We start from the raw sequence: 24,914 nt of genomic DNA on the forward strand, positions 1-24,914 counted from the left end.
TCAAACTATTCATTCTAAATTGGAATTCGTTTTTCCTTTGGTGTTACTTGTTCTTAGTCCAACCAAAGAGCAGACGTACTTTGAAATTCTTATTTTAGATCGGAAATAATAAAGAAAGGTTAAATATCAATAACTAGAGTCCTCTGAATACATGAGGCTTGATTCCCTGTTGCCCTGCACCTTGTTTGTTCATTGTAAAGAGAGCACAGAGCAAGCACAAAACAGTACCATTCTGATTTGTTCATACTTTGCACCTGGTCTGCACTAGTGTGAACGACTACATGAGGTATAGGGCAATGAAGAATTAGGCCTTGTCTACACACAATCTTGCATTTGTTTAATTAATCTGGTGGATACCTGAAAGTGGTTTATTTCAATTTAGTTTACACTAGTTCCTAACTTAAGATAAATCCAAAAAAGCCTGATTTAAACTGAAATAAGAGCATCTACACAGCTTTTGGCACTGGTTTAACTAAACTGGTTTACGTTCAGACCTTTAGTTAAACTGGTGCAACTCCGCTACTAGAACAGCCCCTGGGCCCATTGTCTCTGCAGACAGAAAGAATGCCACTGACTCCCATGGGCTTTGGGTTAGGTCCATAGTGAAGCTCTAAAGAATCAGTTTCCTGAGGGGAAACTTTCTGGTTTTTTAATTAATCTTCGCCCACATTTGCACTAATACATCTACATTGTCTTTGGTAGATTTACCTGCAGAGTCTTCACCTGGCCTTTCAAAGCTTCCAGCGATATTACAGAAGGTTTGCATTGTTCTAGGCAGTACAAAGAGCTTATTATCATCAGGTTAACTTCTTCATAGGCTTCGTCATAAATTATCCATTGCTGTAATATTGACTGCATTGAGGTTTTTAACTGTGCTACCTGTAAACAAACAATCACTGCTGAGAAAAAGGATTGCTCCTGCTTAACATTTACTTACAAAATGTGTTAATGAAGCTATTTCTTGGGTAATTTTGAAATAAAAATGGACTTCAGTACTTCAGCTCAACGCATGCTGGATGACAATCCACAAAAATTTCACAAATGAAGTAACGGGTTAAGGTTGAAATACAAATTTAACTGGATACCAAAGCAATGCTGGTTTGGCAGCCACCACTCCAGAACCCCAGGCTAGGTGAAAATGTGCAGAAACAACGCACAGCTGTTATTCTTTGCTGCCAATATCAGGATGCCCGCTATCAGATAAAGTACTGTGGCTCCTGAAGGCCTTAATCTCCTTAGGAAATAGACAATTTGAGATGGAAATTTAGTTCCAGTTTAGTCAAAATGGAACAGAAATTGTTTGGGGTAATTCAAGCTTCTAATAAAATACCATAGTGTTCTAGAGAGCGACATTCTCTTGTATGCCATTGTGCTATAACAATGCAGATGAAACAGAACCACAGCCTTGTATTCCCATTCAACAACTGCTGGAGGAACTTCAGGACTCACTAGATACAAGAGCCGTGCAATGAATGAGGTGACAAACTTTCCTCTTTTCCCCTACCCCTTTTCATTATTACAATTACTTTTATCATAGTAGGACTGAAAAGGTTTTCCTTTGTCACAGTCTTTGTGACGTTGCCACAAGAATGACATCATAGACCTATTCCAGTTGTTACAGGTTGTTCTTATTTTTCTATAGCACCCACCCCCTCATGGGCAGGTTCTCACCTTGCAAAACGTAGGGCTAGATTCTGACTCTGACTACACACCTATACAAGAAAATATGGAGGAGACAGAACTCCCCACCCTTTTGCCCACTATATCGGCTACCTGTATCTTAGGTCCAGGTGTGCAGGAGTAAGCACAGCCACTTATTCCTTATCTGGACCAAGTGGGCAGGATAGGTCCAGGTTGCGAATAGGTGGACTTTTGGCTCAATCCCATTACTCGTTGGCTAGTGTACCTGAGGCAGTGTGCAGAGGTAGGAATAATTTACTGTTGGTACCAGTGAGCAGCAAATTATTGGCACCAGAGAGCAAAGGGGACGCAGGGAGGAATTGTGCCTCTGAGCAGGGTTGGAGTCACAGTCCTACCTGAGACTGTCCCAGCAGTGGTGCAATTAGTGCACCACCCCTTGCTGAGGACCGTGAAGTCGCAATCTAGCCCCTAATTAGGCCAGCCTGCTAGAAGGGAAGAAGCAGTACCTAAATAGAACCTCAGGGTTACGAACACCAGAGCTACAAACTGACCAGTCAACCACGCACCTCATTGGGTATGGGAAGTATGCAATCAAGCAGCAGCAGAGACCAAAAAAAAACCCCAATAAAAAAAGCAAATACTGTCGAGCACTGTGTTAAATGATGTAAACTACTAAAAAAATAAAGGAAAAGCAGCATTTTTCTTCTGCATAGTAAGGTTTCAAAGCTGGATTAAGTCTATGTTCAGTTGTAAACTTTTGAAAGAACCACCCTAACCCTTGGTTCAGTTATGAACATGTCAGAGTTATAAACAACCTTCATTTCTGAAGTGTTCACAACTCTGAGGTTCTACTGTATGTTACATACAGAAAAACCTGACATTTAAAGAACATTAGGGTTGCAAAGTTAAGCAATTAAACGTTAGGAAATGTCAAAATTAAGGTTGCTTATGGCAGCTGGGAGTAGCAATTGCACAGAAAGCCTTGCTCAGCCCCTGTAGCTCTTGGCAGGAGTATGTTCAGTACAGATGGAAGTGTCAGAGAATTTCACTGCTAAACTCTAATAAGTCTCTACTGAGCACATTTGAATGGAGATTTTTCAAATTCTTCTAACTGGGTCAAATTAGAGCTTTCATTGGTCCAGCAAAGGAAAAAAAAAAAAGGGGGCCTTTCTCTGGCACCATGGTGACTTCCCATTGCTGAATTTCAAATCCCTGTTCCAAAACATTGGTGTACCAGAGCTTCTCAACAGAACAGTTGGAAGAATGTTTTTAACATGAACAAAACAATGTATTTTCTCTAATTTCATTCTGAGAAACAGCTGAACCATTTCTGCTGAAGCTTAAAAAATATTTTAAAAAATCAGCCTGAAGCAGACACCTGATGTGGAAAATTTCAGTCAAAATGGTTAAAATTTGGCTAAGTTACCTACTGGAAAGCATTGAGCAACCTTAACTTTATCTGCATTACTTATAGTATTATATATTATATGATGAATTGTAAACATAAAGCTGTATTTATCATACTCATATGACATTGCTGGGGTTAATTGGCCTAAGAATAAGTTATGGAGAGCCATTGAGGAGGGAAAGGGAATCCACAGGAACGTGAGTGGAGCAACTGGGAACTATAAGGGATCTGCTTAGAATTAAAAAAAGCAGTGGGAGTGGAGGAGGGAGAACCCAGTGCTGTGAAGATGGAAAAGGATTTGCTGGGAACAGAGAGTCTCCATCAGGACTCTAGCAGAGAGCAGGAACACATAGGAATAGTAAGGGACCAAGTGGATCCAGTTAGGAAGTTTGAAGTTTTCAACCAAAGCCTTTAAGCTACCAGAAAAATGTAGATACTTTTTTAAAAAATTGGTAAAAGGGGGTAATTTTTTTCTTATTTGACTCCAAAGCAGGTTGATCTTTTTTCTTTTTTCCAAACTTGGCATACAGGTTCTCCTTTGGCATGAGAATAAGCATGATAGTTTTTTGGCCAAAAGGAGAGTTCTTGCCAAAGCTATATGGAGCAAAAAGAAGTAGAAAAAACAGTTACCTACCTTTGTAACTGTTGTTCTTCGAGATGTGTTGCTCATGTCCATTCCATTCTAGGTGCGCGTGTGCCCACATGCACAGTCGTCTGAGATTTTTGCCTTAGCGGTACCTGTAGGCTGCCCGTTTGGGAGGGACCCGCCACTGCTTCGTCCGGAGATGACGATCACGAGTGCACCGACGGGGCCTTCTCCAGGGATGGCTCGTTAGGTCCTGGAGTCCGATGCGCTGCTCCCCACATCAGATTTGATACTGTTTTCAGACTCCGGTGCTGGCGGTGCCGGGGGCGGTTTGTCCGAGGCAGCCCAGGAGGACTGGTGGGAATACAGGCTTGGCATTATGGGCATGCCCCACGGGTTCCAGTACGGCCACTGAGCAGGCCACTGTCCCTGCTGCTATGCCATCGCTGCAGGCGCTGTGCCACCTTCGTGGGTCAGCGGCGAATCACCCCTCCTTGGCGAGGGGCTGAACTCCCAGTCCGAATCTGACCATTGTTCTTCCAGCAATCAGGACAGAGTCATCGAGGCCTCAGTCTGCCGACTGACCTTAGTCGGCGACTGGTGAGATGAGGGCAAGGAGCGCTGTCTGCTTGATGAGCGGAACTGGGGGGGATGGAGACCGGTGCCGCGACCGGGATCAATCCCGGCCTGGTGGGGACTGACGTCTGGGAGACCCTCTTGGTAACTGTGACTTGTGCCATGGCAATCTTTGACAGGAAACTGGCCGGTACTGGTGGTACGGGGACTGGTGTCTTGACTCTGGTGTCCCATGTCTTGTAGGGGGAAAGCGCGGTGTCAGGAACCTGGGCCTTCTGACTGGAGACGGGGAATGGGGTGCCAGGACCCTAGGCTGTGGAGATGGGCATCTACGCCTGCAGTCCAGGGACAGAGGGTGCTCCACTGCCCTGTGGGGCACTCCCATGACCGGCTTGCCTTTAGGTGTTGGGGCCTTAGCCAAGGCCGGTGCCTGGTGCAGCATCTGTGGTGCTGGTCAACTGGCTTGTTCTTTAGCCACCTGGGCTGCTCCAGGCAATGAGGGCCTGAGAAGCCAGGGTCCCCTGCTGCTCCTGGGAGTTGGAGGTGTATCCCTGGCCGGGCTGAGGGGTCTGACCTCAGCGGTATCCCCGTGAAGCCCCGGGGCGGGCACATGGCCTGCCACTGTTCCTTTGCCTGAGGCTCCTTTCCATTCTGGTGCCAGGGGCTCCTCTTCTTTTGTCGCTTCTTTGGCACTGGTGAGGGGGAGCAGTGCAGGCGGCACCTGGTGCCAGCAGTGTGCGCCACACCGATGTCGAGGTGCTGGGCGTGGGATCGAGTGGGAGGGCTCTGACACAGGACGAAGTGCAGCCTCCAGGAGGAGAGTCTTCAAGCAGATATCTCGCTCCTTCTGGGTTCTAGGGCGAAAGTTCTTACAGATTCTGGACTCGTCCTTCAGACAACTGTCGTGGGGGTCACTAATAAGCTTCGGCCTGTTGCATGACGAGCATGGTTTGAAGCCAGGAGAGTGGGGTATGCCATGCTCCCGGGCGAAGTCCCAGCCGGGACTCTAACTACCAAATAATCCAACACTTAATTTAAAGGCTAACTAAGTACCTAAACTATATACAATGAAGACAGACAATGGACAGTTGAAGAACCGCTAATGATCTTGCGATTGCAAGACAAGGCGCTCTGACCAACCGTCACAAGCGGTGAGAAGGAACGCAGAGGGCATAAGGTCAGTGGCGCCTATATACCAGTACATGGGCGCGGCACTCAAGGGAGTGCCGCAGCTGACCCTACGGATACCGCTAAGGCGAAAATCTCTGACGACTGTGCACACCTAGAATGGAATTGACATGAGCAAGCACTCTAAGAAGAACGGGACATCTACTGCAGCCTTAACTACGGATTGGTCATTGAACAGCTCAGTAATACTGGAAATTCCCAAAGAGGGTTTGGAACAGTTGCTAAGATTAAATCCTGGGGAGAAGTGTAAATGCAAAGTTCTCTACCTGACTGACAACACTGTTCCTCATTTCATGTAGCTTATCCATTCTGACAGCCATATCTTCTGAGGTTTGTTTTGCACCATCTTCCAAAGCCATATAATTCTGTTTTAGCTGATCCAGAGCTTTGGACTTAATTGCAAGATGATTTTCTAGCTCCTAAAGGGAAAGAAAGATAAAAATCTTTATCTGTGTGACAATACAAAAGTAAAGACAAATGATTCTTCTTTAAAATCAATCCCATGTCGTTTTTCTAACCATGAGAAACTTACAGCAATTGAGTTCTGGCAGAAATGAGTTTGCCTCAGGAAACTGGAACAATTGTAAATGACTGTGAATTAGCAGTCTCTTACATGCAGAACACAAGAAACTGCATTTTGCCTTGACATGGAATGCACATGCTGATTTGGAACTGAGAGCCAGATCCTCCGCCAGCACTTGGGCTCCCTTGTACCACTCCAGGCAAAGGGGCTAGAAAGCTTTTCAAGCAGGGCAGCAGAAGATTCCCTGTGTCAGATTCCAGCCCTCCTACCCACTCCAGCATATGAATGCGAGGTAGGAGCATCTTGCACAATGGGGATCTCTGGCTTCATAACAGTTACTAGGAAGTCATTTTCAGCTGACATGGGTTAGAGCAGTCCTGAGGCTCCTTTAACTTACACTGAGCCTGACATGAGCCCTGGCTGACCCTAGCATTGGGGAATGCATAGGTAGCTTTAAGCCACCTTTCCCTTCACCTTTCAGATCCTGCCTCCAGCATAGAGGAGTGACGTTTTGGAATAGCCTTCCAAGGGAAGCAGTGTGGGCAAAAGACCTATCTGGTTTTAAGATTAAACTCGATAAGTTTATGGAGGAGATGGTATGATGGGATAACATGATTTTGGTAATTAACTGAACTTTAAATATTCATGGTAAATAGGCCCAATGGCCTGTGATGGGATGTTAGATGGGGTGGGATCTGAGTTACTATGGAAAATTCTTTCTTGGGTATCTGGCTGGTGAATCTTGCCCATATGCTCAGAGTTTAGCTGATCGCCATATTTGGGGTCGGGAAGGAATTTTCCTCCAGGGCAGATTGGAAGAGGCCCTGGAGGTTTTTCACCTTCCTCTGTAGCATGAGGCACATGTCACTTGCTGGAGGATTCTCTGCTCCTTGAAGTCTTTACACCACGATTTGAGGACTTCAATAGCTCAGACATAGGTGAGAGGTTTTTCACAGGAGTGGGTGGGTGAGATTCTGTAGCCTGCATTGTGCAGGAAGTCGGACTAGACGATCATAATGGTCCCTTCTGACCTTAGGATCTATGAACCTGGCCTGGAGTTTGGAAGCAGTCTCACTGAAGTCAGTGGGACTACTTGTGAGAAGAACTGCTCCCCAACGCGATTAAGGTGATCACTACCCCGCAGCAGTACATGTGAATGTTTCACACATCCAAATGGGCCAATTCCTTTAACTAAAATGTTGCCCTTTAAGTCAGCACATGTTTTCTGTTAATGATTCACTGTCCAATAGCTTTTTGAATTTATTTAAAATCATTTAATTTTTAATGAAGTAAATGAATTTTAATTAAGTGTTTTACCCACCCGAAGCGTAGAATCTTGCTATGATCAGATATGGTACTTTAGAGATACCAAAAGTATCTTATTAACTAGCTGGCAGAGTCTCACCCCAATACACTTCAGAGAAAATGCAGATAGATGAGTAACTCTGCATTAATACAGCACTGCAGGGAATAATAGCAGCATAATATGAGAGAGATACAAGTAACCATGGCAATAAAATAACAAACATTTCATGGGAGGAAATAGAGGGGTAATATTGAACTGAATGAATGCTGAATATTTCAAGAGTAATTGGGGACCAGCTGGCAGATGACTGCCACCTGTCCTGATTTTGATGGAGCTATCCCACTGAAAAATCCCTAAAATATCCTTAGGGCTGGAGTAGCATGACTGCGTTTGTGCCAGGACATGATGTGGTGAGGCTAGTCTCACAGCATCAATAATAGAATGAGGTCTTCATGTATCAACAGGTCAAAGATGGCAAACAGGACTAAGTGGGAAAGATAAAATGGACCATTTGAGAAACAGAGAAGAAATATTATGCTAATGCAGAATTATACCAAGTTACCACAGAGTTACTATTCTTCCTAACCAAAGTATCACCAAAGAACGTTTCACACTAATCAATCTTTCCATCAATGTGCTGAACTGAACTGAATGAAAATGAAATATTTTCCATTAGAAGAAATCCAAAATAAGGTAGTGAAAACATTAAGAATTGTTGTAATGTTGCAGGAAATTCCAAGGATAAAAGAGTCCAAAAAACAACTGTGGAATTTCACATCTGTGTTGTGCCAGAGCTTCAGGCACTGTAATTCGGTGCATGTTAATTTACAACAGCTGAGGATCTGGCCCCTGATCTCCCTATCAAACTTTGCATTTCATATTTTCATTAAAGTGATACTCTGTGCTATGCTTTTAGGAATATGGTAGGTTCCTCCAATTTAAAATAAAAATTATGTGACTTTTGTAGCATAGACCCAGCAAAGTCTTAAGAGTAATGTTTGCAACATAAAGAACACTTTTTACCTTACAGTCTTCCAAAGTGTTCTGTACTGAGATTAGACTCGCTGGCTTTTCCAAAGATTTCAGCCTCTCGCCTTGTGCTTCCAGCCAGCTGCTCAGAGTTTGTGCTTTGTTTTCATTTTCAGTGACGATTTCCAAAATATGTTCCAATTCTTGTATCTGAAAATTACAGGATTAAAATATTTCATTTTAATTAAATTATATCAGATTGAAAATGTTTCGCCAATTTAAATTCTCTGTTTTGGTTGGAGTCCTTTGTAGGACTCAGGCAAGACAGGAATGTGTCCAACTGCCTATTCACAGTAAATAGCTCTTTCCCTATTTGGTTCTATATCTTACATCATAATTTCTCCATATTTGGGTATGCCAAAGTATTCCCTAACAGTCTAACAGAACACTATCATCTAGCTCTTCTGTAGAGTTTTTCATCAGTAGATCTAAAAGTGCTGTACAAAGGAGGTCAGTACCATTATCCCCATTTTACTGAGGGGGAAACTGAGTCACAGAGAGGGGAAGTGATGTGCTCAAGGTCACCCAGAAGGTCTGGTGGTAGAGCTGGGAACACAACCCAGGTCCAGTGTTCTATTTGCTAGGCCACACAGCCTCGCAACGCTGAGCCTGTTCCACAGATTATTTCTAGTTTCACCAGGGTGAAATAACTCTGATGCATTTATTTATATGTATTTTCTATAACATATAGTAAATACATAATAAAATAAAGAATAGTGATATGCACCCTGAGAGTGGTTTTCATCCATTGATCTTACAGTGCTTCTATAAGGAGAGCATATTCCATCATTCTCATTTTCCAGAGGGGGCAGAGAAGTTAAGTGACCTGCTCCCGATCACACAGCTGGGAACAGAACCCAGGGCTCCTGATTCCCAGGCCTGGGCCTCATCCACTAGACCACAGTTCTTCATAATAAATGAGTGTGGCTGGTGATATGCCAATCGGCCGGTTTAGCGATCCCAACATCATATGTTAAATGGAAATAGGCAGGGCAGGGGGAGGATATTTTAGCATCCTCCCTGTTTTCAATCATGTTCCATAATGTGGAGGAGGACTGGCCTCTTTTTAAACAGTATCATTGTCCCTGTGGCTTCTGAGTGGGTCTTGGCCATCTACCTGCCAGCGCAGGACTGTTTCTTACCATATACTGCCTACTATTTTCAATCTTAAATGTCTCAAGCCATGGGGTCCATATGGCTTTCCTTCAGCTCAACAGATCACCATTATGATGCCCCTGCCCCAATATTCATCTAAATTCTCCCGTTCTGAATTTCTTAATTATACCTCTTCTTACAGAGGTGTGATAACACTCACCTACTGTACCTTCCAGGAGTGTTATGTAACTGAGCACATGTGAAAGTACTTTGAGATCCCTGGGGGAAAGGTAGCATAGAAGCACAAAGGATTATAATACATGTAATCAACATTGGAAGGAAAAAAAAAAGATATAAAACCACAAAATAGGAGCAAACCTTTCTGTTCAGAGACCCTTGCAGCTTGTGCCACTGCAGGTTCATCTCACCAAGATGCTCTGCAAATTCTGTCCTTTCATAGCGCTTGCTTTCTACATCGCAAGTGCTGATCTGCAACAGCGACTGGTTAACAAAATCAACCATCCACTGTTTAAAGTTCATCTCCATCATGTATTCCTGAAAAACAGTTACGATGGCAATATTAATTTCATAAACTCCATTAACTGCTGATTTATAATGTAATTCTGTGGCATTCAGAGAAAACTTATTATTCTGATCCATAGTACAGTGCATTTCCTGAGAGATACATTCTCCATTGTCTAAATCAAAGGTGGCCTTAGTTCGCTGCTAACAGACGCACAGCATGGGCTAAGATAGGTCCCTGCTTTGTCTTTACTCACACAGATGGGTCTTTTCAGAGAAGACGATTCTGCCCAATAGTAAATACTAACTACAGCTTGGAAATGCCATTTATTTTCTTTGAAAGCAGGAAGATTTGGGCAAAAGAAAGCAGATTCTCTCTCTCTTAAATTGTAGTTGTTTATAATGAAGACACAGTCCTTTCACCAAACAGTACCATCCTGACTGGGGCCACTGGATGATATGGTAATACAGATACTAATATTTTGGAGCCTATGAGACGCATGTCTCCCTCAGGAAGAAAGCTAGAAATATCCTTAAGTTTATCTGGTTGGAAAATTCTGAAGAGCTATCTACAAGACAAGGCAGTGGTCAATTCTGTCGCACAGGGGTCCTAGGATATGAATGCTAGGAACATACTTTTAATTGTTAACCAGAACCAAGAAGCTGACCACAAAAATGCAAAGTGCTAAGAAGCACAGGATTAATCTTCAACAGTACACTAATGTTCCAAGCTGAGCTACTAAGTACTTAGCCCCCCTAAGGAACCTAGAAATAAATGGATATTCTATTCAATTCTATTCTGGCTCTTGTACTGCATCCATTACTGTGATACCTGAGCACCCTGTAAATGACTCGTTCTTCTGCTCGCATATTTACCTTATATTTCTGAAGAAGGTTTTTGACTTGGGATGCGTTACTTTGCAAATTTACAGTAGCCTCATCATCTTCTCTTTGTTGTTCCACATGGGTCAGCCATGTCATTATTTCTGTGATGGCCTCACGAGATGGAAGCTTTTCCATCTGAAGCTGGAAATCAAATATATAATGATTCTTCTGTACATAACTGGCTAGCAGTATTAAATCAGACCATCAAGGAGGAGAACATCTTTATCCCCAAAAGGCCTCACATAATGTAATTATCTAAGTATGAACTTGCAAGTAAACCCTGATACTCAAATTTAGGATATGATTCAAACTTAAAATAAGAAATTTGGACATCTCAGAAGTCTGGGATAAGATTATTATTGCCTCTTGAAACTAAGCTTTATATAAAATATGACATTGATGGGGACAGGCAAAGTTAGGTAGAAATACAGTAATAATTAAGCCTCAATACAACACTGAGGATGTTCCAAAAGTGAGTCAGATGGGCAATTGAGCCCTAAAGAAAAAAGTGCTTCCCCTGCCTTATGTAGTGCTTGACTGAATTCCATCAGTAACATTTTAAAATAATTCTGCACATAGCTTGGCTCAAACAAAGAAATGACAAGAGATTCCTTCCTTACCTGGTGAAGTTTTTCTTGGATGGTTGGGAACTGAGTGATCAGTTCTGCCCATTTTTGTTCAAACTGTGCCAAGGATGATCTAAGCACTGCAGCATCCATTTGTTTCACATGAAGAAGCTGGTTGCCAGTGCTTATGACAGATGACTTCAAGGATGATTTTTCATCTACTTCCTTAGAAAATGCCTGAAGTATACAGAGATTTAAAAATATAGATATATTTTTTAAACACGCAGACAGGGTCTCAATCACAGGAGGGACTGACTGGACGGGTTGCAATTCTGGTTGAACTGAAACCTGGTAAAACTCATCTCATTTGATGGAAACTTGAAACCTGCTGGGGCTCAGTAAACCCCAGAGGAACGTTGAGCCACGCAGACGTCAGCCAAGACCTTTCTTCTCTATCTTTCTGCAGGATCCTTTATCCCCAGTATGCTGCCACCTACAACCCCTTTCACTGAACAGGACCCCTATATTTGGTGCTTTATTCTCAGGTTGGATCTCCAGTGTCTTGAAAGACCTGCTCCTTCCTTTCCTGACCATTATTTGGAGGGGTTGGGGGGGAGAATAATCTGCTGGTCCCCTCTCACCTATCAGGATCTTCAGATCTTTGTCCCCTGTATTTGAGGTGCTGGTTGGTTCATATCCACCCATCCACAGAAATATCTTCAGCAGAGCTAAAACCCCCCAGTCTCTCTCACCCCCATTTAACAGCAGCAGCAGGACTGTGACATGCTGCCTCCCAGAGGAACCCCGGAGGCAGTGCAGTGCTATCCCACTTCATACTCAGGGCTATGCCCTGCTGGCAGATTCTGGCCACATTGCAATGTCATTGGGGGTGGGGAATTATTATCTAGCATCTAAACGCTGCAGAATTTTTTGACTTACAAACAAGCTGTCTATATTGTTTCTGACAGTATGTAGGTCTTGTGACACATTGAGAGACTGCTCCTTCCAAAAATTCATTCTCTTCTGAGCAGACTGCAACCATTCAATTAACGTGTCTGAGTCTCTGTTGTAGCTATAGAAACAAAACAAAGCAGGTTAGCGGACTAGAAATGACTCAATCCCTTAGTAGAGTCTATAACACATTTCTTTTCTCCTCTCAGAATTGTCCTTCCATCCACCTAAAGATGTATGCTGCTAGCACTTTATACAGGTTTATACAGGCCAGGATTCCCGCCCTCCACCTCAGACAGAATCACTGCAGTAGCACAGAACTGATATATGACAACTCTGTTCTGCTGAAAGCATACACATGTTGATTGGAGAAATAATCAACATATTTATAGCCTGTGAAACAGCCTCAGAGCTTCTGAGTCTCAAAAGGCTCTCTTCCTGTATTGACCGCACAACTCATATGGATCTCATATGGAGGCCTGGATCATCTGTGAAGAGGCAATGTCTTCACACTGGCCCAGACACCAGCCCCTGGTCTTTGACAGCACAACTCCAGTGGGTACCCTCCATGTGCAGATCAGGGGAGTGCAATCTGCACTTTAATTAACAATTTTGATATGCAAGTCAGAATAGAATCCAGCTCACTCTCCTCTAGAGATGTCGGCCTTGCAGTGCCAATAGGAATAAAGACGTTTTTATCATAAAGTAAGTAGATATGACTGACTACACACAGGGAACAGATCTATTCAGTAAGAAGATGACACTTTTTTAAATAGTCACTTTTTTGACCATAATCGGACTTTTGTTTTCCACAAACAGATGCACAAACTCTGTAGTTTAATTACATTGAGCTCATGATTCAGGAAATATGGGTATCGACGAATATGTGAGAAACCCCAAATAGCAGTGGCTAACCCTAATTCCCCCTTGACTAAAAACTTACCTGACCAAGAGTTTGAGTAATGTTTGAAGTCTGTGCAGCTCATGGCCAACTTTTTTGGTTAAGGACAACCACAGTTCTTCTAGTTTCCCAATTTGGTTTACTAATTCAGGACAGCTCACAACAGTCATCAATTTCTTCCCTTCCTTCACCATCTGGCAAAGTCTGGCATGTTTTTCATCAATGTTTCTTTTGGTTTGCTAGCAAAGTATAAGTATTTTGCACAACAACAACATATTTTAAAAGAGAAATATGGCTATTAAAACATGCATTTTATTCCCCCAACTGGCATTTATTTTATTTTCCGTTATGAAGAGCGGTAAGAATAATGGAGACACAAGTTATTTTTCATATTACCTTGTGATGTATCTTGACATGTCATGAAATAGCATGTCATGGCTCCACCACATGAAACATAATTATTGTGGCCCATTTGAGGCATCTCATAATACAAATTCAAATGATAATCTATGCCACCTGTGTTCATCATAGTTAGTTCATGATTTTGATGAAGTCATTCCTTCTCAGTGCCGAATAATCTCATATCCATTTGTTTACTTTGGATTATGGACTTCTATAAAGGCATTACACAAATATGCAGTCCGAAAACACTCCTTTTTACACAAAAAATACTCTTGGGTTGGTAAAAGGATTTATTTGCAATTAAATAGCCATGCACAAAATCAAGCAGTAGTGAAAAAAAAAAAACAAACAGAATGCAGGCAAACAGGGTCGAAGTTTATAAACTTGACTCACTATGGACACAAGCGTATGGGAGATCGAATACCGCTAATACAACATGCTCCCTGAAGAGTGCAAAAGCCAAGTGCTGGCACAAAAAACAATTAACTTCCACCACTGTTTTAGGTGGTATAATATGCAAATCTGGAACTATTCTGTTTTTAGTACATGCTGTGTTCAACCTAAAATCATTCCTTCTCCTGACAGAAATGAGTCCAAGAAACAAACAAGCCTCTTCAGTAAAGGTAGGTTAGTCTTCCACACTTTCAGCCTTAGCCCTCAGAAGACAACGGAAAGACTCCCCAGGAATGGGGATCAGCCCTAAGCATGTACCACTCAGTCTAAAGAGCACCAGCAGACAAACATATTAACGGATACATCATGTGTTTTAAACTCATTTATATTAACTGAAGAACTGTATCGTCCTAAGCACTTCTCTGATATTTGGAACAAATTATTAAATGTCTATCTGCCTTTCTCCAGAAAACTAACTTTATTTTCCTTGGAAAAGAAGAGAATTCAAGGTGATTTAACTGTACTTCCCAGAATTTTGGAAGAGATTGATAGAATTGATAGACTTTTCACTACAAAGAGCAGCTCAAATATTTGGAAACACTGGTCTGATTCTCACCTCACAAGGGTGAGAATTGAATGAGGCTCATAATCATTGTGTATCACTGGAGTATGTATTTGAATGCCAGCTTTTAGAGCAGCTGTAGGGACTCTCTTCGTAAATGAACTAATTGAAACTACCTCTTTCCCCGATACTTTTAAAAGGTATAAAAAGTTTTATTTTCATATGGAAATTTAAGTTTGGGCACAGACTACAGTTGCTACCTTGGCTAAAAGGGAGAAGGACCCTGTTTGGACGACATTAAGCATGTGCTAAGCAGATATTTCTAAAACAGTATTTTTGCCATATACAGTGTACCTTGATCCTACCAAAAAAAAGTGATTAAACAGAAATAAATAAAAATACCTGGAGAAGTGTAATCCTCTCCATTAATCTTTCTTCTGTCTCGTCTACCAAATTCACAGAAGGCACTGCAGAAGCAAGCGCCTCTAATTCTTTGTTGAAAAGTACATAGTCCTCATCAAATTCTGACCATTCCTAAAACACAAGGCATATGTTAATGTAGTGTACCTCTTGTTCTATGCTTGTGCTAAACATTGAAAATACTGATGCTTTAACACTTACATATTATTCTTAGTTCAACCAACAAAACAGAACGTCAAAACAAGAATATAGAGAGAACATATATTAAAGAGTAGCTTCTATGTGATCTGAAAACTGAGAATTTCAGTTAACACACAGGTGATTTCTCACTCAAAAACTATTTATGATTTTTTTAAAAAGAAACTTAGGTTTTTAAAACTTTTTTTCATTTTAATGTACTACCAGTATTTCTGTGCCACACAGGTCTTTATTCTCAGTCTGGGTGTTCAGAAAGTACCACAGGCATGTTATAGGAATTCACATTCATGCTGGAGAGAGGGACGGTGTTTAAATTCCAAATTTGAGGGGAAAGAGATGAATTGCTAAAACTGAATGTGAACAGTCAGTCACTGCCCTCAAACAGACATGGGTAGTAGGCAGCTGCTGGGCAGAGTATCTCTAGCATAGAAAGGGTTCCATTTTCCATACCAGGTTAATTCTAATCCATTACCTTTAATAAACTCTCCAAGTGTATGCCATATTGGGAAGCCTTTTGTTCCAGCGACCTGACGTCTTCCACCAGCTCAGTCCAGAATTTCTCTTTTTTTTGTAATGTAGCAGGAGCCACCTTCTTGGAATACGATTGCACAACAAGCATATGAGCAATGAGCTTGTGAAAAAAGCCCTGAAAAAACAACACTGTTACATGTTTCAAGCCTATTTTTCTGTTTTATAGCAAGTGCTCCATCAGATTCTTTGTATTACGTGAGGACATCTGTTGTGATTTTAATCATAAATAATAATGACACTTTGCATTCATTATATACTGTTTCATCCAAGGACTTCAAACACACCGGTGAACCAGGTAAATAATATTCACTATGCTACAGTGATGTTAACTGAAGTAAGGAGTGGTTAAGGGATGGATTGGGGCAGGACCTTTTATGGAATTGCAGGGCTGGGGAGCTCAACTAGTTTGTCACAAGTGCAGTCCCTGCACCCAATGAAACAGCAAATGTTCCTTCTCCATGATCCCAGGAGCTCAGCACTCAAATTGGACAGGGAGGCGCATAGAGGAAGAGGACAAAGCAGATCCAGAGCGTGCTGGTCACATTGACACACTGGGCTGCTCATAGGGAAAGCTCCATACCATCACCTGCTCATCCCAGTGGCTAAAAGCTATGGTCTAGCCCAGAGAGATTTGCCCAAAGTCACACAGAAAGTTGATAATTAGTATCAGAACGCAGGAGCCCCTATGTCCATATCCCTGCTCACTCCACTAGACTACACACTGTTCCTTAATTAACTTTACCACAGATTTAAAAAATAGTGGCTATAAAATAAAACATCTTCCGGACACTTTGATACATTCTGAGGTAGCTCGAACCAGGGATAAATGGATCAGCAAACCCAGACCCCTGTTCCAAAGAAGTCCCCAAAATTGTGAGATTCCATCCAGGAGCAACCATACTTGTTTTGCCAACTGGGGCAGAAAATGTTTTCAGTGCCGTCCCCTCCCCACTCACGTCCCAGTCCCCTGAGGTGACCAAACAACAACAACAACAAAACCCTTGGCAACAAACCAATCAGCAGAGTAGAAAAAAAAAAAAGCCCAGCAGCATGAAAATGGCCTCTTTATTTATTGTTTTTGAAACCATCCTATCTATCTCAGAATATTTACTGCATTGACTTCAAGTACCTCAGACTCTCTCTTATGCTAGGAGAAGTAGCAATAACTACTCAGCAACGATATTTGAGAAAAGTCAGTCACAGAACGTCATACTCTGCAACGATTTGAGCCGTGCTGCATTGCATGTGCTGTACCTTGTGATTTTCCAGGTGAGACTGTAAAGTAGCTCTACTTTTGGCTAGCTGCTTTGAGTCCTGAGCAAGCTTCTCTCGTCCAATGTCTACCAATTCTGCCAACCCACGAATCAAGCCTTCGTATTGGCTCTCGCTGATGAAAGGAGAGTTTAGTTCCATATACTTGGCTCTCAGAACCCCCCAGGTGTCATTCAGAACATCCTAGGAATTAAACAAAATTCAATGAGCTTATTTCTTGCAAGGTATAAACCAACATAGAGACCTGCGCGCACCATTTCTAGAGTATCATATCGTGCCAGATGGCCCTACACCTTTCACTGCTAAAGTGTCTTGTTTTGAAGAGTCAAATCTTGCAGGATAGAATGTTGATTGCTCTGTATTCTTACCTCTAATTTATACACTTCATGGATCAGAGCAACAGGTAATTGAAATCTCTCCCCATGATCTCTCAGTTTTGCTATTTGGGTCTCAAAGTTGTGTAGCTCCAACGTATATGAATCAGTTTTCTGAATAGAAGATATAATAAGGAATTAAGTGTAGTTTTGCTCCTTTAGGTTTTACACTATTATTATTAGTATTATGATAGCAGTTAAAGATCGGGACTTAATTGTGCTAGGCACTGTACAAACACACAGTGAAAGAGTCCCTACCCCAAAAGCTTACAATCTAAATAGACAAGACTGACAGGGGAAACAGAAGGAAAGTGACTTGCCCCAGGTCATACAGTCAGCCAGTAGCAGAGCAAGTAAAATAATCCAGATCTCCCAGTTCAGTATCCTCTGTACTGGGCCACGCAGTTATTTTTACTAAATCAGTAGTAGTCAAAATAAAAACACATCATCACCCTCTGAGGGTGCAGAATTTTGTTTTCCAGTGAACACAAGAGACCTAGTGTAGGGAGTTCTCTGAAATAAGGGAAGTTTTAGATTCGTATGATTTTCAGATTTAGCTGGATAGGTGACAGAACAACTCTGAGGGGTAGGCGGCTGTTGTATGTTCTGGAAAGGGCATGCAATCTGCCCTCAGTTTAACTATCTTGTCATCTTGTCTGTCCTTCCTTAGGGTCTTTTAAGCCCTTAACTAGGAGAAGGTAGGTTAATTGATTCATGTACCATACTACGAATGCTATGGCAATTGTTGCATTTGTTAACATCTGTTTATTAGGTATTCCTTATGTGAATACTTATATTGCTGGGGAGGTTTGAAATAAATATTAGTGTCCCCTCTCCCATAAGGGGAAGCTCAAGGGACATTCTAATTAAGGCTGTTACATATAAAGAGCTGTATTTTGTGCTTTTGTGTATCTTGTCTTGCTTCCTCTCTGCCCTAAATTGCCTGGTTGGGGTGACTTGCACCCCAAGGGAGTCAAAGAGTGAGTGAGCCCTGTGTTTCAACTAGTGCCAGGACTGCAATCAAGCCCTACTGTTGTATGGGGGTACAGTGTATATGTGCGTATGGGGTGTGGTCATTCGGCCTTCTCCCCCACATTTGCAGACCTGACAGCATGAGCCAGCCCTTAGAAAATATGAAATTGTTTCTCACATTTTAAAAACAAAACCACAGACACAAACCAGGCAATATTGTCCACTGCTAGATAATTTTGCCTTAACTTAGTATTTTGAGTTAATTACCTGAAGCTGTTCAGCAACATTATGCCCACGTATTGCATTCAAGGTTTGTTGCAGAGTAGATTTTTTCTCAATTAACTGATCATACAACATCCTGACTTCATTCTGTGAACAGATAATAACAGGAGCTAACTCAGAAGTGTACTCAATAACAAATGGCAGTGATAAATCTCATACAGTGAAAAGACACTTGAATGGTGATTCATCATGGCACTTTGATCACTCTGTTTTTTACATGCTCTGGGCTCGATGCAGGAATCACTGGGTGAAATTCTACAGTCTGTATTAATCATAGAAACATAGGGCTGCAAAGGACATTGAGATGTCATCTAGTCCAGCCCCTTGTGCTGAGACAGGATCAAGTAAACCTAGACCATCCCTGACAGGTGTTTGTCTAACCTGTTCTTAAAAACCTCCAAAGTATTCCAGTACTTATCTATCCTTATAGCTACTTTTTTTTTCTAATATCTAACCTAAATCTCCCTTGTTGCAGATTAACCCTGTTACTTCTTGTCCTACCTTTAGTGGACATGGAGAACAGTTGTTCACTATCCTCTTTATAACAGCCGTTAACATATTTGAACACTTATCAGGTCTCTCCTGTCTTCTTTTCTCAAGACTAAACATGCCCAATTATTTTTAACCTTTCCTCATAGGCCAGATTTTCTAAACATTTTATCATTTGTGTTGCTCTGGACTCTCTCCAGGTTGTTCACATCTTTCTTGAAATGTGGTACCCAGAACTGGACACAGTACTCCAGCTGAGGCCTCACCACTGCTAAGTAAAACAAGACAATTACCTCTCATATTTTACATACGACACTCCTGTTAATACACCCCAGAATGATTTTTGCCTTTTTTACAACTGCACCACATTGTTGACGCATATTCAATTTGTGATCCACTATAACCCTCAGATCCTTTTCTGCAGTACTACTGCTTGACCAGCTATTCCCCATTTTATATTCAAGTTTTAGATTTTTCCTCTCTCAGTGAAGTACTTTGCACTTGTCTTTATTCAATTTATCTTGTTGATTTCAGACTAAATTCTCCAATTTTCTAAGGTCCTTTTGAATTCTAACCCTGCTTTTCAAAGTGCTTGCAACGCTTCCCAGTTTGGTGTCATCTGCACATTATATAAACATGCGCTCCACTCCATTATCCACGTCATTAATGAAAATATTGAATTGTACCAGACCCAAGGCAGACCTTCTGCAGAAAAGGACCTAGGGGTTACAGTGGATGAGAAGCTGGATATGAGTCAACAGTGTGCCCTTGTTGCCAAGAAGGCCAATGGTATTTTGGGATGTATATGTAGGGGCATTGCCAGTAGATCGAGGGACGTGATCATTCCCCTCTATTCAACATTGGTGAGGCCTCATCTGGAGTACTGTGTCCAGTTTTGGGCCCCACACTACAAGAAGGATGTCGAAAAATTGGAAAACGTCCAGCAGAGGGCAACAAAAATGATTAGGGGACTGGAACACATGACTTATGAGGAGAGGCTGAGGGAACTGGGATTGTTTAGTCTGCGGAAGAGAAGAATGAGGGGGGGATCTGATAGCTGCTTTCAACTACCTGAAAGGAGGTTCCAAAGAGGTTTCAGAGTAACAGCCGTGTTAGTCTGTATTCGCAAAAAGAAAAGGAGTACTTGTGGCACCTTAGAGACTAACCAATTTATTTGAGCATGAGCTTTCGTGAGCTACAGCTCACTTCATCGGATGCATACTGTGGAAACTGCAGAAGACATTATATACACAGAGACCATGAAACAATACCTCCTCCCACCCCACTCTCCTGCTGGTAATAGCTTATCTAAAGTGATAATCAAGTTGGGCCATTTCCAGCACAAATCCAGGTTTTCTCACCCTCCGCCCCCCCACCCCTCCCCACACACAAACTCACTCTCCTGCTGGTAATAGCCCATCCAAAGTGACCACTCTCTTTAAAAGAGATTTTAAAGAGATTTCAAAGAGAGTGGTCACTTTGGATGGGCTATTACCAGCAGGAGAGTGAGTTTGTGTGTGGGGGGGGGTGGGGGGGCGGAGGGTGAGAAAACCTGGATTTGTGCTGGAAATGGCCCAACTTGATTATCACTTTAGATAAGCTATTACCAGCAGGAGAGTGGGGTGGGAGGAGGTATTGTTTCATGGTCTCTGTGTATATAATGTCTTCTACAGTTTCCACAGTATGCATCCAATGAAGTGAGCTGTAGCTCACGAAAGCTCATGCTCAAATAAATTGGTTAGTCTCTAAGGTGCCACAAGTACTCCTTTTCTTGTTCCAAAGAGGATGGATCTAGACTGTTCTCAGTGGTAGCAGATGACAGAACAAGGAGTAATGGTCTCAAGTTACAGTGGGGGAGGTTTAGGTTGGATATCAGGAAAACCTTTTTCACTAGGAGGGTGGTGAAAGACTGGAATGTGTTACCTAGGGAGGTGGTGGAATCTCCTTCCTTAGATATTCTTAAGGTCAGGCTTGACAAAGCCCTGGCTAGGATGATTTTGTTGGGGATTGGTCCTGCTTTGAGCAGGGGGTTGGACTAGATGACCTCCTGAGTTCCCTTCCAACCCTGATATTCTATAATTCTATTATTCATGGGACCCCACTAGACATAGCCTGCCAGTTAGACAGAGAATAATTGATAACTACTCTTTGAGTATAGTCTTGCAACCAGTTTTGTTCCCATCTTATAGTAATTTCATTTAGACCACAATTCCCTAGTTTGCTTATGAGAATATCCTTTGGGGCTGTGTCAAAAGCCTTACTAAAATCAAGATATATCATGTCTACTGCTTCCCCCAATCCACAGCCCTGTCAGAGGAGGGAATCAGGTTGGTTTGGCATGATTTGTTCTTCACAAATCCATGGTGGGTATCACTTATGACCCTATTATCATCTAGATCCTTACAAATTGATTGTTTAATAATTTGTTCCAGTATCTTTCCAGGTATCAAAGTTAGGCTGTTTGGTCTTTAATTCCCCAAGTCTTCTTAGTTCCCCTTTTTTAAAGATAGGTAGTGTTTGCCCTTCTCCAGTCCTCTGGGACCTCACCCATCCTCCATGAGTATGCCCCAAAGGCCCTCTGTATGCCAACTGGCAAAGGGCACACCCAATACACTGTTGTCAGAATATATAGCCAAGCAGTGTCCTGTAAGATATCATATAAAAACAGGTGACTTGCTGGTCATTAATATTATTGCATGATTTATGTCCACTTAGTGTGTAAAGAATTATGTACGTGTGCTGGAAATATGTTACTAAACTATGTTCGGACCACACAATTTGAGTAGAGAGGATAAACAAGCTTGTCATTGACAAAGGAATGTTTTTTCACCTGTTTGCCTGTATCTCCAATGTAAATTGAGCTAAACTGAGCAAAATTTAGCAAAGTGAGGCCAGATACAATGGAAGTACATTTACATCTAAGGTAAACAAAGCGATTAAGCCAATCAAAAAAGCAAATTGACCAGAGGATGAGGAAGACAGTATAGCTTCTACACCCTAACAGGGTCTGGGTTTACTTTGCAAAAATACATTTCAGAGGTTTACTGGATTATATGAAGAGGAGAACAAAGGGAACAGCACCCTCTGACTATGGAGATTGGATCCTCTGGCCTGGAGTGCTGGAAATGCTGATAACCTGATGTAAGTGAAAAAACTGACTAGGCAAAGACTGCAACTTCCTAAAATTAAGTTTTAGTCACTAGAAAGCATGTTTTGCTTTGTTTGTAACCTTATCTGTCTGTTTTTCTCTTTTTTGTTCTTTATTAATAAATTTCTTTTTAGTTTTACTATAAACCATCTCAGTGTCGTTATATTGAAGTATAGAGTGAGTGCTCAGATAACCTAACAGGCTGGTGCGTACACTGTCTCTTTGCAGGCAGAGAACTTAATAATTTCTGTGAGTGTCCAGTGAGAGGGACTGGACACTACAGAGAACTACTTGGGAACTGGGGTTCACTGATCATTACCTGCAAGGCAAAATTACGACTGGCAGTATTGAGGAGTTTGCTGGTGAATTGGACAAACTAGCGTGGTAGGGAGCTGACACATAGTCTAATCTCCAGCAAAGCTCACTCTTGCTTAGGTAGAGGGGTAACACAGTGGCTTTCGGTTCTGAGCTGCCCTAAGGAGAGAGTCATATTGAGTTCTTGAAGATAATAGCTAACAGTTCCGAGATTGCTTCAGCTAGTTTCTTAAGTAATCCTGGGTGAATTTTGTCAGGACCTGCCAACTTGAATACATCTAACTAATCTAAATATTCTTTAACCTGTTCTTTCCCTATCCAGATTGTGTTCCTTCCCCCTTTGTTGTTAATATTAACTGTGTGAAGCACCTGTTCACAATTAATCTTTTTAATGAAGACTGAAGCAAAATAGACATTAAACACCACATCTTTGTTGGTGTTATCCCCATTATAAGCTCTCCTTCCCCACTAAGTATCACAACTACACTTTCTTTTATCTTTCTCTTGCTCCTAATGTACTTATAGAACCTCTTCTTATTGCCTTTTATGTCCCTTGGTATGTGTAACTCATTTTGTGCCTCAGTCTCTCTCATTGCATTCCCACATGCTTGCACTCTTCTTTTCTACTCCTCCTTAGCAATTTGTCCATGTTTCCACTTGTTGTAGGATTCCTTTTTGATTTTCACGTCATTAAAGAGCTCCTGATGAAGCCATATTGGCCTCATGCACCTGATGAAGTGAGCTGTAGCTCACGAAAGCTTATGCTCAAATAAATTGGTTAGTCTCTAAGGTGCCACAAGTACTCCTTTTCTTTTGGCCTCTTACTGTTCTTCTTATGCAGGAGGTCAGATCAGAGGATCCTAATGGTTCCTCTTGGTCTTAAAAATCTATGAAATATAAAAGGAGGTATAAAATCACCTGCTCTGAAGAAAATGAGCCCTGTACAGCAGCCCTGTTGAGATCAATGATAGGCTTGCCTGAGCATGGACTGCAGGATTGGTTCCCCTTGTATTTTGATAGAAGATCAAATATTCCCCGTAGCAAGGGAAATTTAGCACTGAAGTATCTACATTTATACTCAAACAGTGGGGGCTCAGGAGCTTTGTTTGAACATAGTAAGCCAAATCCTGAGGCCTCTCCTTTGCTTTTGCTCACTTCAGTAGGAGTCTGCCTGAGTAAGGACAGATGAGGGCCATATATTTCATAACAAAAATCACAATACTGTTCCTAAGGAAACACAGCCTGTTGGGGTTAACATTCTATAGGATCTTGGATATTACCCAGAATAATTGCTTTTGTCTACTTGTCTTGGGTACTTTCAGAACATTTCACATCACTCTTTCTCCTCTTTCACAGAAGAATAAAGACTGTAATATTATGACACCCAGTACTGTGGCACATGTCAAGTATAGCAAGAAAAACACCAACAAAATACAGTGAGCATTACGAGCTAAATCTGTCTCCAGTGCATAGCCCATAGTGCCCTGGTGCCAGTGTAGACTGATCTGTGGAGAGCCGGGGAGAAGGAATCCTCCCCATAAGACAGTCCGCAGTGGCTAATGCTGCCTTCAGAACTGCAATAACTCCCACTGCTCCTGCACCCTCAGCTGACAGAAGCAAGCCTCCAGTCCCCTCCTATATGCATAGCCTACTGCATGTTAGTGTGCAACAAGTGTCTCTGCAGAGGAGTGACAACCCCCTGCATGAGGTCCCAGGTTGCTTCCCTCCTCGTTCTGCGTACACATGTCTACTGTGATCAGAGCCCAATGCAACTATCACTGTGGGGAGTAGGGACATGACAGGATTTACTCCTAGATGTATCTGAAATCAGCAATAAGCTAGAAAAAGCTTTTTCTGGTGTTTTTTTTTTTTAATGTCCATTGTATACTGCTCGTTTATAATCCAAAATGCATTAACACTAACACGTCTAATAGATACTGTGAAACAAGACATGCATTCAGCAGTACAGTACCTGATAATTACTACTGTGATCCAGCCCAGCTTTCATTGATTTGCTTCTAGAAGCAGCAGCAGTTTGAGTTAGTTCCAGCCGGGCTTGCAAGTTGTTAAAGCACTCGAAGAATACATCAGTACTTCCATCGGCACAAGTAATAGACTTTAAAAGATCATCCTTTTTATCTCTGATATCTGTGTGAAGTTTTTGCAGCTCTAGAGAGAGAGTCTAAAGGATTGAAAAAAAGAGAAGGCTAGTGAAAATGGTCCTTGTTAGAGGAAGATTCAACTTTTAAAAACACCAGCAGGACTCAGGTCGCTACTTTTACTCAAATATAATGGGCCTGATTCGCCTTCTCCGTGTAAATCCACTGACTTTGTGGAGTTACTCCTGATTTACACCAGTGTAAGTGAGAGAGGAGACCT

At 41.9% G+C, this 24,914-nt stretch overlaps 1 protein-coding gene across 10 annotated transcripts in view; it reads right to left on the reverse strand.

Moving 5' to 3' along the window:
* SYNE2 (spectrin repeat containing nuclear envelope protein 2) overlaps positions 1-24,914 on the reverse strand; it is a 261,703-nt gene that overhangs the window by 69,055 nt on the left and 167,734 nt on the right. For all 10 annotated transcript variants that reach the window (XM_075129940.1, XM_075129946.1, XM_075129941.1 and 7 more), the window contains 14 exons: positions 24,508-24,717; positions 18,569-18,670; positions 17,324-17,443; positions 16,938-17,138; positions 15,625-15,798; positions 14,937-15,068; positions 13,220-13,416; positions 12,265-12,397; positions 11,380-11,562; positions 10,751-10,900; positions 9,731-9,907; positions 8,252-8,407; positions 5,666-5,818; positions 709-879 (listed from right to left, as the gene is read on the reverse strand). In XM_075129940.1, the coding sequence (XP_074986041.1) occupies positions 709-879; positions 5,666-5,818; positions 8,252-8,407; positions 9,731-9,907; positions 10,751-10,900; positions 11,380-11,562; positions 12,265-12,397; positions 13,220-13,416; positions 14,937-15,068; positions 15,625-15,798; positions 16,938-17,138; positions 17,324-17,443; positions 18,569-18,670; positions 24,508-24,717 (2,259 nt within the window). The remainder of the gene's footprint in view (positions 1-708; positions 880-5,665; positions 5,819-8,251; positions 8,408-9,730; positions 9,908-10,750; positions 10,901-11,379; positions 11,563-12,264; positions 12,398-13,219; positions 13,417-14,936; positions 15,069-15,624; positions 15,799-16,937; positions 17,139-17,323; positions 17,444-18,568; positions 18,671-24,507; positions 24,718-24,914) is intronic.

The sequence above is a fragment of the Caretta caretta genome, chromosome 6 (genome assembly GCF_965140235.1).
Source record: "Caretta caretta isolate rCarCar2 chromosome 6, rCarCar1.hap1, whole genome shotgun sequence".
NCBI lineage: Eukaryota > Metazoa > Chordata > Testudines > Cheloniidae > Caretta > Caretta caretta.